This window comes from Salmo trutta, unplaced genomic scaffold (genome assembly GCF_901001165.1).
Source record: "Salmo trutta unplaced genomic scaffold, fSalTru1.1, whole genome shotgun sequence".
Classification (NCBI taxonomy): Eukaryota; Metazoa; Chordata; class Actinopteri; order Salmoniformes; family Salmonidae; genus Salmo; species Salmo trutta.
Window position 1 is genome coordinate 279,140 of NW_021822682.1, and position 16,536 is coordinate 295,675.

The following is a 16,536-nucleotide window of genomic DNA, read 5'->3' on the forward strand; positions in this document are numbered from 1 at the left end:
GCACCGAGAATTGAGATGATTTTAACGGCTGGAAAGGTAATCGTTAATGTGACTGACTTAGGTTTGAAAGCACAGGAGAAAATGTGTAACCTCATAGCACCTATAACTGATGAAGGGTGGGCTAGTACCAGCAAAGGACGCATACGACAAGAATTACCACAAAGGGTGGTTAGGAACTTGCGCCCTGGGGTTATTGGTCCAACCAGTTTGAATTAGTGATAAGAGACCAGTTATAGGAGGCTAAAGTAGGTACAGGAGGAGTTTTGATAAGGATGGGAATGGCTTTGTCTAGATGGATGCTATTGGCATCCTCAGGGAAGTTCCAGATGAATACAAAGTTATGAATCAAATATGTGAAGGCTTTAACACTACATTATGTTGGTAGTTGACAATAAATAATAATGTGGATTGAATTAATGACATCTTTTATAATCAACAGAGATTCATGAATGAAACCGGGGATGCAGTAAAGAGGTTCTCTGACCAATTTTCCGCCACCTCCCTCATGACCTGGTAAAATAGACTAACTCTCGATAGGTTACGGGCAAAGAGGATGGTGTAGGTAGAATGATTAGGTTCATTGCTGTACGTACATTTTTGATAACACAGCCCATGTTTGGGAAATGGAAAAGTGTTGCAAGAACTGTATTATGGGCTGCTTTAACCTGTATGAGTGTGTTTGGGTTGTGTGGTTGTTGTTTGGTCCCGTGTGCAAGAGGTTTAATAACCAGAACTTTAGAGAGATGATAACGGAGCAGATGGTGAGCTACGGACCGAGTGAAAGTTCAGATCAATGAGACGACAAGTACCTACCGCCGAGCAAGCCTGTTCCCCTTTTTCTTTGTCACGTCTTGCAGACGTGAAGAGGGGGATTTGTAATAAAGATAATCTAACGTTTTACCTAATGATATATAAGGAGGGCATTTGCACAACATGCTTCACAACAGCACACAACAAAATTCCAGAGACATATTGAGCAACCAACTGATACCAATCACGACCACACCCAGAGACAGATCGCTGACTTAAGCACTCACACAAAAATGTCAAGACATGAAAGCGCCCTAGCCACACGAACTGACCACTGGTGTAAAAAACAACATTCCATGAATATCGTAACCAACCAGACACGAATTAGCAGAAAAACACACTTAGGGGTGTTGGACTCCGAGGACAAAGGACACTGCCCAGGGCCAATGGGAAGTCGACACCACCTGGAGAATGGACCGTCCCTCCACTCATCGACCAGTCAGGAGAGCGGACCTACTAGACTCAACCTATGTCAACACTGTTATTTCATTGTATAAATTGGATGCACACCATGTTTCGGCGCTCTCTTCCGCTAGTTCCCTATGAGCTAAACGAAGGAGTCCGTGCACGCTTTGCCAATTATCTTTGTCTCATAATAAAATGCCTTACTATAATTGAATCCACCCGGTCCAGCGTCCTGACTTGGTCTCCTTCTCAAGTAACTGATCATCAACACTTGTCAAAGAGCACTGTTTCCGCCCGGTTTCGAACCGAGGACCTTTCGCGTGTAAAGCGAACGTGATAACCACTACACTACAGAAACCGCTGCTCGATCTTTCTGCAAGTGGTAAACCGAATTTTACCGATATTCATGGCACGTTTTCGAATTTCCAAAATAAGGCATTAATGAATTTCTCTGTTACCACTATGATGCTTCTTGAATGTGTCAATGAGCGTTGTCCCCGCCCGGCTTCGAACCGAGGACCTTTCGCGTGTAAAGCAACCGTGATAACCAATACACTACAGAAACTGCTGCTACATTTAGCTGCAAGGAGTAAACCGAATTTTACAGATATTCATGGCACGTATTCAAATTTCCAAAATAATGATTTTCTCTGTTACCACTATGGTACTTCTTGAATGTGTCAATGAGCGTTGTCCCCGCCCGGCTTCAAACCGTGGACTTTTCGCGTGTGAAGCAAACGTGATAACCACTACACTACAGAAACTGCTGCTACATTTAGCTACAAGGAGTAAACCGAATTTTACAGATATTCATGGCACGTATTCGAATTTCCAAAATACAGAATTTATGAAAATAACTATTCTCTGTTAAAAGTACAGTACCTACTGCACTTGTCAAAGAGCACTGTTTCTGCCCGGTTTCAAACCGAGGACCTTTCGCGTGTAAAGCAAACGTGATAACCACTACACTACAGAAACTGCTATTTAATTTTTCTGCAAGGAGTAAACCGAATTTTACAGATATTCATGGCACGTATTCAAATTTCCAAAATAAAGAATTATTGAAATTCTCTGTTACCACTATGGTACTTCTTGAATGTGTCAATGAGCGTTGTTCCCGCCCGGTTTCGAACCAGGGACTTTTCGTGTGTGAAGCAAACATGATAACCACTACACTACAGAAACTGCTGCTACATTTAGCTACAAGGAGTAAACCGAATTTTACAGATATTCATGGCACGTATTCGAATTTCCAAAATTAGGGATTTATGAAAATAATTATTCTCTGTTAAAAGTACAGTACCTACTGCACATGTCAAAGATCACTGTTTCCGCCCGGTTTTGAAACGAAGACCTTTCGCGTGTAAAGCGAACGTGATAACCACTACACTACAGAAACCACTGCTCGATCGTTTTGCAAGGAGTAAACCGAATTTTACCGATATTCATGGCACGTATTCGAATTTCCAAAATAAGTCATTGATGAATTTCTCTGTTATCACTATGATACTTCTTGAACGTGTCAATGAGCGTTGTTTCCACTGGTTTCGAACCAGGGACCTTTCGTGTGTGAAGCGAACGTGATAAATACTACACCACAGAAACTACTGCTACAATTAGCTGCAAAGAGTAAACCAAATTTTAAAGATTTTCATGGAACGTATTCGAATTTCCAAAATAAGGGATTAATGAAATTCTCTGTGGTACTAATTGAATGTGTTAATGAGCGTTGTTTCCGCCTGGTTTCAAACCAGGGACCATTCGCGTGTGAAGCGAACGTGATAACCACTACACTACAGAAACTGCTGCTTGATTTTTCTGCAAGGAGTAAACCGAATTTTACAGATATTCATGGCACGTATTCGAATTTCCAAAATTAGGGATTTATGAAAATAATTATTCTCTGTTAAAAGTACAGTACCTACTGCACATGTCAAAGAGCACTGTTTCCGCCCGGTTTTGAAACGAAGACCTTTCGCGTGTAAAGCGAACGTGATAACCACTACACTACAGAAACCGCTGCTCGATCGTTTTGCAAGGAGTAAACCGAATTTTACCGATATTCATGGCACGTATTCGAATTTCCAAAATAAGTCATTGATGAATTTCTCTGTTATCACTTTGATACTTCTTGAACGTGTCAATGAGCGTTGTTTCCGCCTGGTTTCAAACCAGGGACGTTTCGCGTGTGAAGCGAACGTGATAACCACTACACTACAGAAACTACTGCTTGACTTTTCAGCAAGGAGTAAACCGAATTTTGCTGATATTCATGGCACGTATTCAAATTTCCAAAATAAGGCATTAATGAAATTATCTGTTAACGCTACAGTACTTCTTGAATGTGTCAATGAGCATTGTTTTCGCCCGGTTTCGAACCAGGGACCTTTCGCGTGTGAAGCGAACATGATAACCACTACACCACAGAAACTGCTGCTACATTTAGCTACAAGGAGTAAACCGAATTTTAAAGATATTTATGGCACGTATTCGAATTTCCAAAATAAGGGATTAATGAAATTCTCTGTTACCACTATGGTACTTCTTCAATGTGTCAATGAGCGTTGTTTCCGCCTGGTTTCGAACCAGGGACCTTTCGCGTGTGAAGCAAACATGATAACCACTACAATACAGAAACTGCTGCTACATTTAGCTACAAGGAGTAAACCGAATTTTACTGATATTCATGGCGCGTATTCGAACTTCCAAAATACAGAATTTATGAAAATAACTATTCTCCAGTAAACGTACAGTGCCTACTGCACGTGTCAAAGTGCACTGTTTCCGCCCAGTTTCGAACCGAGGACCTTTCGCGTGTTAAGCGAACCTGATAACCACTACACTACAGAAACTGCTGCTACATTTAGCTACAAGGAGTAAACCGAATTTTACTGATATTCATGGCGCGTACTCGAACTTCCAAAATACAGAATTTATAAAATTAACTTTTCTCTGTTACCGTTATAGTACTTCTTGAATGTGTCAATGAGCATTGTTTCCGCCTGTTGATGAACAGTTACTTGAGAAGGAGACCAAGTCAAGACGCTGGACCGGGTGGATTCAATTATCGTAAGGCATCTTTATTAAGAGACAAAGATATTTGGTAAAACGTGCACTGGCTCGTTCTTTCAGTTCTTAGGGAACTAGCGGAAGCAAGCCCCGTAAACATATTGTGCATCTGTTTTATACAACATGATTGTAATGTAATGACGTATGTTGAGTCTTGTAGATTCGTCCTCCTGACTGGTCGATGAGTGGAGTGACGATCTGGTCTCGGGTCGGGATCGACTCCCCATTGGTCCATGAGTGTGTTCTTTGTTCCGCTGACCCAGCCCTCTGGGATGGGTTTGTGTGTGTGTGTGTACTTTGTACTGAGTCCTTGTCTGTGTATCTCTGTAGTCACAAGATATTATTGCGAGACTGGACGTTGACCCCTGTGATCAGGTCATTTCCTATTTTATCAGTGCTGTGTAAGGTCTAATTCGGCCAATCTGTTTCTAGGTGTGCGTGTATAGCTAGTATCAGTACAACACAGAATGTGTCTTTTGTATCAGCAGATAAGTGTTGCGCAATAGACCAGCTTATCAAATATATTTATAACACGCCCGGTTTCGAACCAGGGACCTTTCGCGTGTGAAGCAAACGTGATAATTACTACACTACAGAAACTGCTGTTACAGTTTGCTACAAGGAGTAAACGGAATTATACAGATATTCATGGCACGCGTTCAAATTTCCAAAATTAGGTAGTTATGAAAATAACTATTCTCTGTTAAAAGTATAGTACCTACTGCACATGTCAAAGAGAACTGTTTCCACCCGGTTTCGAACCGAGGACCTTTTGCGTCTTCGGTTCGACGTGATAACCACTAGAATACAGAAACTGCTGCTTCAATTAGCTACAAGGAGTAAACCGAATTTTACCGATATTCATGGCACGTATTCGAATTTCCAAAATAAGTCATTAATGAATTTCTCTGTTATCACTGTGATTCTTCTTGAACGTGTCAATTAGAGTTGTTTCCGCCTGGTTTCGAACCAGGGACCTTTGTGTGTTAAGCGAATGTGATAACCACTACACTACAGAAACTGCTGCTACATTTAGCTACAAGGAGTAAACCGAATTTTAAAGATATTCATGGCACGTATTCGAATTTCCAAAATACAGAATTTATGAAAATAACTTTTCTCTGTTAAAAGTACAGTACCTTACTGGACGTGTCAAAGAGCACTGTTTCCACCCGGTTTCGAACCGAAGACCTTTCGCGTGTTAAGCGAATGTGATAACCACTACACTACAGAAACTGCTTCTACAATTAGCTACAAGGAGTAAACCGAATTTTACCGATATTCATGGGACGTATTAAAATTTCCAAAATAAGGCATTAACGAATTTCTCTGTTACCACTATGATACTTCTTGAATGTGTCAATGAGCGTTGTTTCCGCCCGGTTTCGAACCAAGGACTTTTCTGATGTGAAGCAAACGTGATAACAACTACACTACAGAAACTGCTGCTACATTTAGCTACAAGGAGTAAACCGAATTTTACAGATATTCATGGCACCTATTCGAATTTCCAAAATACAGAATTTACGAAATTAACTATTCTCTGTTTAAAGTATAGTACCTACTGCACGTGTTAAAGAGCACTGTTTCCACCCGTTTTTCAAACCGAGGACATTTCGCGTGTAAAGCGAACGTGATAACCACTAGACTACAGAAACTGCTTCTTGATTTTTCTGCAAGAAGTAAACCGAATTTTACAGATATTCATGGCACGTATTCGAATTTCCAAAATAAGGCATTTATGAAAATAACGATTCTTTGTTTAAAGTACGTTACCTACTGCATGTGTCAAAGAGCACTGTTTCTGCCCGGTTTCAAACCGAGGACCTTTCTCGTGTAAAGCAAATATGATAACCACTACAGTACAGAAACTGCTGGTACAATTAGCTGCAAGTAGTAAACCGAATTTTAAAGATATTCATGGCAGGTATTCGAATTTCCAAAATAAGGAATTATTGAAATTCTCTGTAACCACTACGATACTCCTTGAATTTGTCAATGAGCGTTGTTTCCGCCTGGTTTCGAACCAGGGACCTTTCGCGTGTGAAGCAAACGTGATAACCACTACACTACAGAAACTGCTGCTACATTATGCCACAAGGAGTAAACCTAATTTTACAGATATTCATGGCACGCGTTCTAATTTCCAAAATAAGGTATTTATGAAAATAACTATTCCCTGTTAAAAGTACAGTGCCTACTGCACGTGTCAAAGAGCACTGTTTCCGTCCGGTTTCGAACCGAGGACATTTCGCGTGTTAAGCGAACGTGATAACCACTACACTACAGACACTGCTGCTACAGTTTGCTACAAGGAGTAAACCGAATTTTACTGATATTCATGGCACGTATTCGAATTTCCAAAATACAGAATTTATGAAAAGAACTATTCTCTGTTAAAAGTACAGTACCTACTGCACGTGTCAAAGAGCACTGTTTCTACCCGGTTTTGATCCGAGGACCTTTTGCGTCTTAAGCGAACGTGATAACCACTACACTACAGAAACTGCTGCTACAATTATCTTGCAAGGAGTAAACCGAATTTTACTGATATACATGGCACGTGTTCAAATTTCCAAAATTAGGTATTTATGAAAATAACTATTCTCTGTTAAAAGTAAAGTACCTACTGCACGTGTTAAAGAGCACTGTTTCTGCCTGGTTTCGATCTGAGGACCTTTCGCTTGTTAAGCAAACGTGATAACCACTACACTACAGAAACTGCTTCTACAACTAGCTGCAAGGAGTAAAACAAATTTTACCGATATTCATGGCACGTATTCGAATTTGCAAAATAAGGCATTAACGAATTTCTCTGTTACCACTATGATACTTCTTGAATGTGTCATTGAGCGTTGTTTCCGACCGGTTTTGAACCAAAGACTTTTCGCATGTGAAGCAAACGTGATAACCACTACTCTACAGAAACTGCTGCTACATTTATCTACAAGGAGTAAACCGAATTTTATAGATATTCATGGCACGTATTCGAATTTCCAAAATACAGAATTTATGAAAATAACTATTCTCTGTTAAAAGTATAGTGCCTACTGCACGTATCAAAGAGCACTGTTTCCGCCCGGTTTCGAACCGAGGACTTTTCGCGTGTTAAGCGAACGTGATAACCACTACACTACAGAAACTGCTGCTACAGTTAGCTACGAGGAGGAAACCGAATTTTACTGATATTCATGGCACGTATTCTTATTTCCAAAATACAGAATTTATCAAAATAACTTTTATCTGTTAAAAGTACAGTAACTTACTGGACGTGTCAAAGAGCACTGTTTCCAACCGGTTTCGAACAGAGGACCTTTCGCGTGTTAAGCAAACGTGATAACCACTACACTACAGAAACTGCTGCTACATTTTGCTACAAGGAGTAAACCGAATTTTAAAGATATTCATGGCACGTATTCGAATTTCCAAAATAAGGCATTAATGAAATTCTCTGTTACCGCTATAGTACTACTTGAATGTGTCAATGAGCATTGTTTCCGCTCGGTTTCGAACCAGGGACCTTTCGCGTGTGATGCAAACGTGATAACCACTACGCTACAGAAACTGCTGCTACAATTATCTGCAAGCAGTAAACCGAATTTTACAGATATTCATGGCACGTATTCGAATTTACAAAATAAGTCATTAATAAATTTCTCTGTTATCACTATGATACTTCTTGAATTTGTCAATTTGCGTTGTTTCCGCTGGGTTTCGAACCAGGGACTTTTCACGTGTGAAGCAAACGTGATAACCACTACACTACAGAAACTGCTGCTACAATTACCTGCAAGGAGTAAACCGAATCTTACAGATATACATGGCACGTATTCGAATTTCCAAAATAAGGCATTAATGAAATTCTCTGTTACCGCTATAGTACTTCTTGAATGTGTCAATGAGCATTGTTTCCGCCCGGTTTCGAACCAGGGACCTTTCGCTTGTGAAGCAAACGTGATAACCACTACACTACAGAAACTGCTGCTACAATTATCTGCAAGGAGTAAACCGAATTTTACAGATATTCATGACACGTATTCGAATTTCCAAAATACAGAATTTATGAAAATAACTATTCTCTGTTAAAAGTACAGTACCTACTACACGTGACAAAGAGCACTGTTTCCGCCCGGTTTCGAACCGAGGACCTTTCGCGTGTTAAGCAAACGTGATTACCTCTACACTACAGAAACTGCTGCTACATTTTGCTACAAGGAGTAAACCGAATATTACAGATATTCATGGCACGTATTCGAATTTCCAAAAGAAGGCATTAATGAATTTCTCTGTTACCGCTATAGTACTTCTTGAATGTGTCAATGAGCATCGTTTCCGCCCGGTTTCGAACCAGGGACCTTTCACATGTGAAGCAAACGTGATAATCACTACACTACAGAAACTGCTGCTACTATTATCTGCAAGGAGTAAACCGAATTTTACAGATATTCATGACACGTATTCGAATTTCCAAAATACAGAATTTATGAAAATAACTATTCTCTGTTAAAAGTACAGTACCTACTGCACGTGTCAAAGAGCACTATTTCCACCCGGTTTTGATTCGAGGACCTTTCGCGTGTAAAGCGAACGTGATAACCACTACACTATAGAAACTGCTGCTACAATTAGCTGCAAGGAGTAAACCGAATTTTACAGATATTCATGGCACGTATTCGAATTTCCAAAATACAGAATTTATGAAAATAACTATTCTCTGTTAAAAGTTACAGTACCTACTGCACGTGACAAAGAGCACTGTTTCCGCCCGGTTTCGAACCGAGGACCTTTCGCGTGTAAAGCGAACGTGATTTTTTTATTTTTTATTATTTTTTTATTATCAAAAATGTTTGTTTACAATATTTACAGTACAATCTACTGTTTACAGTACAATCCACAGAGAACAATACAGAAGACACTAGACTAACAGAAGCTGGTGAACAATTCACCCCCTATCAAATTCAAGGGACCCAATGAAAAACAAAGTAAATATCAAAACAGTGCTTTCAAAAATTATAAGTGATACCTCCACTCTCCTCTCGTGAAATTAACCCACTCCCTTCAACAAAAGATTCATCAAAATGTTCCATCCCATAATTAAACAACATATCTATGTGTTTACTGAACAGTGCTATAAAGATACTCCACACCTGAACCCTCTTTCTGTCAAAAGAAACATAATTCCTCCTACAAAAAATAGCATACCTCACAAAACTCAAAACCATATTCAACAAACACACATTAACACCCTCACATTTACCAGACACTCCAAATAACAAAAGTTCCTCCCACGCATACTTTTTCACGAAATCTCCCCCCCAGTTTCTACATAACATTTCCTTAACTTTACAAAAAAAAATATTTTAAATCCTCACATTCTATAAACAAATGCATTAGAGTTTCCGGGAAACGTCCACATACATCGCATTCCCTTTCTATCTCACCATTAATTTGCTTTAACACCACCTTTGTAAATATTCTATTATGTCTTAATTTGAAATCATTATTTTCACACTCCTTACTATTTTACATTTAAATTTTCCCATATCTTTTTTTCATCTAATTCCGGAAAAACTACTTTCCAAAATTTCTCAGCAGCCGGCCTTCTACACACTTTTCCTACCATTATTCTATACAATCTTTTCACTGGTATACTAGATAAATGTACTTTCTTCTTACTGCTACCAATGAACAAATTAGGAAATACAAATAAATCTTCTCTTTCAACTTCACTATTTATTAAATCAACCCATTCTCTTGGTATACTATTCTTTATCTTGTTATACATATTATTCACTGTTCCCCTTCCCACCTCTTCATCCCATTCATTGATTATGTCAAAAATAGCTTCCCCAGGTAAAAACCCTGGAATTACCTCATATGTATAATCTTTTATTTGCCGTAGACCTGCACTCATAAATACTTTATTATACAAAACTTTTTCTTTGTTCTTGATTTTCTCATTCAGAAATATAGGTTGATTCATAATCAGGTCAATATGTCCACATTCATAATATACATTAGGCAACAACTCTGCCCATGCATTTAGCACCTCCTTATAAAAATCTGGTACCTTTTCAAACATGGCCCTTTTAAGCCCCATCAATAAACCATTATCCTCACAACCACCACTCTCCTCTAAGTAGACTTTAAAGAAGTGTTTCCAGCCATAATCTTCACTGTCATACAAATATTTCTTTACTGTTTTTATCCTAATAGCTTTTCTTTTGACATCTAAATCTACAAGTTTTAAACCTCCATCCACATAGTCAGCAATCAATGTTTTCTGAGCTATTCTCACTCCTTTACCATCCCATATAAAATTTGACACCACATTATTCAATTCATTTAGGACCCACTCCGGCATGTCCAGGACTCCCAAAACATACACAAATTTGGATAATACCAAAGCATTTGCAACAATTACTTTCCCTTGTAACTTAAGTTTTCTATTTTTCCAGAAATTCAACGTTAGCTTGACTTTATTAAGGATCCCAGTCCAAGTTATATCTTTTGCCTCTTTCTCCTTTACACCAATGTTTACTCCCAGCACTTTAATAAAATCCTTTGCGCTCTTGAATGGAATCTCACACACTTTTACATTGATATCCCCAACAAACATTATTTCAGTCTTCTCTATATTAACTTTAGCACCCAATGCCTTGCCATATATATCTATGATTTCCATAATGCTTCCAATACTTTCTATATCCTTCACAGTACAAGTAGTGTCATCAGCGTACTGATGTACAACACTGACACCACCACCTGGGATTCCAACACCCCTTACTCCTTTATTACTATTTATCAATGTAGCTAATGGTTCTGTAGAAACACTGTACAGCAGAGCTGACAAAGGACAGCCCTGCCTTACTGACCTCTCCACAGGGAAAGTATCTGTTAACACTCCGTTACATTTCACACAACTTTTAGCCCCACTATACAACAGGTTGATCCAAGATACAAACTTTGGCCCAAACCCAAACCTCTCCATAGTTTGTAATAAAAAGCTGTGCTCCACTCTATCAAAAGCTTTGTTAAAATCCAAACTTAAAACTATACCACCTTCATTTTTCATTTGATTAACAACATCCCTAATTGTACAAATTACATCTGCAATATCTCTTCCAGGTATGCCGTAGGCTTGTGTTGATTCAATAATACTCCCAATCACCTTTTTCATCCTATTCACTAACACTTTAGTCAGTATCTTATAGTCCGAATTTAGAAGGCTAATAGGCCTATAATTTTCTAACTTTAATCTACTGCCCCTATTTTTGAATAAGATCGTTAGCATTCCAGTTGACATAGACTCAGGCATTTCCTTATTCTCTTCCATATAATGAAACACCCTCACTAAAATGGGTGCCAAAATATCTACAAAGACTTTCAAGAACTCATTTGTTAAACCGTCCAAACCCGGACTTTTATTACCTTGCGTGCTAACAATTGCTTCCTTGATTTCCATAATCGAAATCTCTTCATCACACATCATTCTCTCTGCCTGTGATACTTTGGCACTAATTGTATCCAACACTTTTACAACACACACTTTATCTACATCATTCTTTTTGTAAAGATTTCTGTAAAAGTTTTCAACTGTCTCTAAGATCCCAACAAAATCGTTTACCTTTACACCTCTTTCATCTTCCAACTCTACAATGTAACTCTTAGTTTGTTTTCTTTTTTCCAGACCCCAAAAAAAGGATGTACATTTCCCTCCCTCCAAAGCGTACTGTGCCCTGCTCCTAACAATAGCACCCAAACATTTCTTTTTTTCATAACTACCCAGCTCTGCATGGATTTTCAAATAATTCACAACATCATAGTCTGGATCCGTATCAGCCTTTTCAAGTTCATGCAACATCCTATTCCTAAGCATTATTTCTTTCTGCTTATCTAACCGGTTATGATTTTTTGCGTACCTAATACTCCTATTTTTTACTTTTACTTTCACTTCCTCCCACCATAAACACACATTCTCTTTTAACAGTACATTAGACATTTCATCATTAATACATTCAACAATTTCATTTCTATATCCTTCCTCCTTTAACAGACTGGCATTTAAACACCATACACCTCCCCCTCTCCTCTCCTCTCCACACCAAAACCCATTTCAAATGACATTACTGCATGATCACTATATGCTGTAAAGGTATATGACACCTTCTTAACATTCTGCACCAATTCTTGTTTCGCTAGACATAAATCAATTCTGCTTTGTTTTAATTCCTTTAGAACCACCTGCCTTCTAGAGAATACTCTTCTGTTTGGATTTTCAGCCCTCCATATATCTACTAGATTCTCCTCATTCATAAGTTTCCATAATGCATTTCTAGAAGAGTCATATCTGAATTTAGCACAACTAGAGGCATCCATTCTACTACACCTCACATTAAAATCTCCTATCAGTATACAGTTTTCTGAGCACAGTGTTTTTAATTTGTGAAACATTTCTCTCCTTTCAGATTCAATATTTGAAGCATAAACATTAATTAAACGAAAAACTACATTTTGAACTTCAAATTCAATTACAATAAGTCTACCATCATTGTCAGCATATATTTGTTTTACATTCTGCACCACATCATTTTTTATCAAAATAGCCACACCACATGTTTTATCTCCTCCATGACTACAAAAAATTAAATCAGACCATTTACTCTTAATCTCCTGCATTTTGGATTCTGTCCAATTGGTCTCTTGAAAACACAACATGTCTGCCTTAACAGACACTAATACCTGCTCAAATTTTCTCATGTTTCTCAAACTGTTACCGTTTAGGGATGCGACTGTAATCATTATTAATGTTTGCAGAAGTATAATCAGAGTCAAACAAGTCCTTTCAAATCCTACTTTTTCTTTTTTCCAAATCCCATCATCTCCCTGGTTTTCGACAATGACCTCTTATTTTTTACAAACAACTGAAGATCCTCACCATCTATTTCATCATCCGTCTCTTTATTTGGATTTTTGGGGGGAGCGGCTGTGAAGCCTTTTGAAAAGTGCGCTTTAACAGTACCCGTGACTTCAGTGGACCCAACCCACTCTTTGGTGTAATTCTCACACAGGCTTAAAGCTGGCTCAGGCACCTGAGAAGCACCTTGCACCATCTCCACCTGTGTATGTATTTCACCCATCATGTGCTGCTGTTCCACCTTGTCAGCAGCAGAGACTAAAACCCCGTCTCGTGCTTTGCCATAAGACATTACAGGCTCTTCAAGCTTATCTGCCATTGTCTCTGGAGTCACACTCTCCATGTCACTCTCATCCTCTCTCTCCATCGGCACACTCCCCTCCCCTTCCTCAGACGTGAGGTCCATTGTTTGCAAAAGTAAGTGATCTTCTCCCTTGTTACAGCTACATCTAACTTTGGGTCTGTCACACATTTTGCACACATTTCCTATGTTCCGACATTCTCTGGCATAATGCCCTTGTTCACTACATTTGTGGCATGTGAATTCCGGACACTCCTTTAGTATGTGCCCCGGCTGAATACATAATCTACATACCTTCACTTGATTGTCGTGGATTACACGAAAATATTCAAATCCCTCGACAGTGTTAAATTTAGTAGAATATGGCAAGGATTGCACATTGTCTGTAAACTTTACCTTGCAAAATCTCGTCCCATCTACAATGTCCATTCCTGGCCACATCCTCCTCTTGATTGGCGTGGTCGCCTTCACATTCCAGCCTTTTAGTTTCTCTTCTATCTCCTCATCCGTAATGTATGCGGGCAAATTCAAAAAGGACACCACCAGCTCATCGTTCCCTAATTCTTTAGCCATGATTTGACAGTTCTTTATCTTTAGCCCGTCTATTAGTCTTTCTTTTCCATTTACATGAGACATTGTTATTTCATACTTATTTCCGTCTTTCATTCGACATCCCAGTATTGCTCCGCAAACTTCCTTTATTCCTCTCAGCAATTCCATCGTTGTTATTTTCCCTTCTCCACTTATTTCCACGTTCACCGTCAGTTCCTTCTCATTTGTTCTTTTTTTCAGTTCTTCGTTTAACATTCTGATTTCACTGTTGTCCTTTCTCGTCGTCGTTTGTATTCTTGATGTCGAAGCCATGTTGTCTGTCCGGTTATTTTAAGCAATATCCCCCAAACAGCTCACGCTGATGGGGGACAATAGCAAAAAAGTTTCACAGAAACTTCACTACAGTCACTCACAAACTTTCAAACTTATAAAGCAAATAGACCTCCAAAAACAACGATATTCTCTCTCAAGCACTCAGACACCTGCTTCTCTTCCACTTCCTGAAACTCCAAAAAGGGGCGTGTTAAGCAAACGTGATAACCACTACACTACAGAAACTGCTGCTACGTTTTGCTACAAGGAGTAAAGCGAATTTTACAGATATTCATGGCACGTATTCGAATTTCCAAAATAAGGCATTAATGAAATTCTCTGTTACCGCTATAGTACTTCTTGAATGTGTCAATGAGGTTTGTTTCCGCCCGGTTTCGAAACAGGGTCCTTTCGCGTGTGAAGCAAACGTGATAACCACTACACTACAGAAACTGCTGCTACAATTATCTGCAAGGAGTAAACCGAATTTTACTGATTTTCATGGCACGTGTTCAAATTTCCAAAATTAGGTATTTATGGAAATAATTATTCTCTGTTAAAAGTATAGTACCTACTGCACGTGTTAAAGAGCACTGTTTCCGCCCGGTTTCGAACCAAGGACTTTTCGGATGTGAAGCAAACGTGATAACCACTACACTACAGAAACTGCTGCTGCATTTATCTACAAGGAGTAAACCAAATTTTACTGATATTCATGGCACGTGTTCAAATTTCCAAAATTAGGTATTTATGAAAATAACTATTCTCTGTTTAAAGTAAAGTACCTACTGCACGTGTTAAAGAGAACTGTTTCCACCCGGTTTTGATCTAAGGACCTTTTACGTGTTAAGCGAACTTGATAACCACTACACTACAGAAACTGCTGCTACATTTAGCTACAAGGAGTAAACCGAATTTTACTGATATTCATGGCACGTATTCGAATTTCCAAAATAAGTCATTAATGAAATTCTCTGTTACCGCTATAGTACTTCTTGAATGTGTCAATGAGCATTGTTTCCGCCCTGTTTCGAAACAGGGACCTTTCGCGTGTGAAGCAAACCTGATAACCACTACACTACAGAAACTGCTGGTACAATTATCTGCAATGAGTAAACCGAATTTTACAGATATTCATGGCACGTATTCGAATTTCCAAAATACAGAATTTATGAAAATAACTATTCTCTGTTAAAAGTACAGTACTTACTGCACATGTCAAATAGACACTGTTTACACCCGGTTTCGAACCAAGGACCTTTCTTGTGTAAAGCAAACGTGATAACCACTAGACTACAGAAACTGCTGCTTGATTTTTCTGCAAGGAGTAAACCGAATTTTACAAATATTCATGGCACGTATTCGAATTTCCAAAATAAGGCATTTATGAAAATAACTATTCTCTGTTTAAAGTACAGTACCTACTGCATGTGTCAAAGAGCACTGTTTCTGCCCGGTTTCAAACCGAGGACCTTTCGCGTGTAAAGCTAATGTGATAACCACTACAGTACAGAAACTGCTGGTACAATTAGCTGCAGGGAGTAAACCGAATTTTTAAGATATTCATGGCACGCGTTCGAATTTCCAAAATAAGGTGTTTATTAAAATAACTATTCTCTGTTAAAAGTACAGTGCCTACTGCACGTGTCAAAGAGCAGTGTTTCCGCCCGGTTTCGAACCGAGGACCTTTCGCGTGTTAAGCTAACGTGCTAACCACTACACTACAGAAACTGCTTCTACAGTTTGCTACAAGGAGTAAACCGAATTTTACTGATATTCATGGCACGTATTCGAATTTCCAAAATAAGGCATTTATGAAAATAATTATTCTCTGTTTAAAGTACAGTACCTACTGCATGTGTCAAAGAGCACTGTTTCTGTCCGGTTTCAAACCAAGGACCTTTCGCGTGTAAAGCGAATGTGATAACCAATACAGTACAGACACTGCTGGTACAATTAGCTGCAAGGAGTAAACCGAATTTTAAAGATATTCATATTTCCAAAATAAGGCACTAATGAAATTCTCTGTTACAACTACGGCACTTCTTGAATTTGTCAAAGAGCGTTGTTTCAGCCTGGTTTCGAACCAGGGACCTTTCGCGTGTGAAGCAAACGTGATAACCACTACACTACAGAAACTGCTGCTACATTTTGCTACAAGGAGTAAACC

At 38.8% G+C, this 16,536-nt stretch overlaps 1 protein-coding gene and 12 non-coding genes across 15 annotated transcripts; all 13 read right to left on the reverse strand.

Moving 5' to 3' along the window:
• Positions 1-450: 450 nt before the first annotated feature.
• Positions 451-14,600, reverse strand: LOC115183264 (uncharacterized). 3 transcript variants are annotated; one of them, XM_029744607.1, is made up of 3 exons: positions 13,141-14,600; positions 5,683-5,686; positions 451-839 (listed from the first exon to the last, which is right to left on the reverse strand). In XM_029744607.1, the coding sequence occupies exons 1-3, from the start codon at positions 14,364-14,366 to the stop codon at positions 810-812; spliced, it is 1,260 nt and encodes a 419-aa protein (XP_029600467.1). In that variant the 5' UTR covers positions 14,367-14,600; the 3' UTR covers positions 451-809. The 3 variants fall into 3 exon arrangements, with proteins under 3 accessions (XP_029600467.1, XP_029600465.1, XP_029600466.1); XM_029744605.1 differs by lacking the exon at positions 5,683-5,686 and adding an exon at positions 10,220-10,224; XM_029744606.1 differs by lacking the exon at positions 5,683-5,686 and adding an exon at positions 10,984-10,986.
• trnav-uac (transfer RNA valine (anticodon UAC)) lies at positions 1,501-1,573 on the reverse strand. The gene has a single exon. It is a non-coding gene; the product is annotated as a tRNA-Val (tRNA).
• trnav-uac (transfer RNA valine (anticodon UAC)) lies at positions 2,121-2,193 on the reverse strand. Its single transcript has one exon. It is a non-coding gene; the product is annotated as a tRNA-Val (tRNA).
• On the reverse strand, positions 2,542-2,614 carry trnav-uac (transfer RNA valine (anticodon UAC)). Its single transcript has one exon. It is a non-coding gene; the product is annotated as a tRNA-Val (tRNA).
• trnav-cac (transfer RNA valine (anticodon CAC)) lies at positions 2,946-3,018 on the reverse strand. Its single transcript has one exon. It is a non-coding gene; the product is annotated as a tRNA-Val (tRNA).
• On the reverse strand, positions 3,160-3,232 carry trnav-uac (transfer RNA valine (anticodon UAC)). The gene has a single exon. It is a non-coding gene; the product is annotated as a tRNA-Val (tRNA).
• On the reverse strand, positions 3,574-3,646 carry trnav-cac (transfer RNA valine (anticodon CAC)). Its single transcript has one exon. It is a non-coding gene; the product is annotated as a tRNA-Val (tRNA).
• On the reverse strand, positions 6,291-6,363 carry trnav-cac (transfer RNA valine (anticodon CAC)). The gene has a single exon. It is a non-coding gene; the product is annotated as a tRNA-Val (tRNA).
• On the reverse strand, positions 6,719-6,791 carry trnal-aag (transfer RNA leucine (anticodon AAG)). Its single transcript has one exon. It is a non-coding gene; the product is annotated as a tRNA-Leu (tRNA).
• On the reverse strand, positions 7,355-7,427 carry trnav-aac (transfer RNA valine (anticodon AAC)). Its single transcript has one exon. It is a non-coding gene; the product is annotated as a tRNA-Val (tRNA).
• On the reverse strand, positions 8,191-8,263 carry trnav-cac (transfer RNA valine (anticodon CAC)). The gene has a single exon. It is a non-coding gene; the product is annotated as a tRNA-Val (tRNA).
• A 1,424-nt stretch (positions 14,601-16,024) lies between the features above and the next one.
• trnav-aac (transfer RNA valine (anticodon AAC)) lies at positions 16,025-16,097 on the reverse strand. The gene has a single exon. It is a non-coding gene; the product is annotated as a tRNA-Val (tRNA).
• Positions 16,098-16,432: 335 nt separating this feature from the next.
• On the reverse strand, positions 16,433-16,505 carry trnav-cac (transfer RNA valine (anticodon CAC)). The gene has a single exon. It is a non-coding gene; the product is annotated as a tRNA-Val (tRNA).
• Positions 16,506-16,536: the final 31 nt, after the last annotated feature.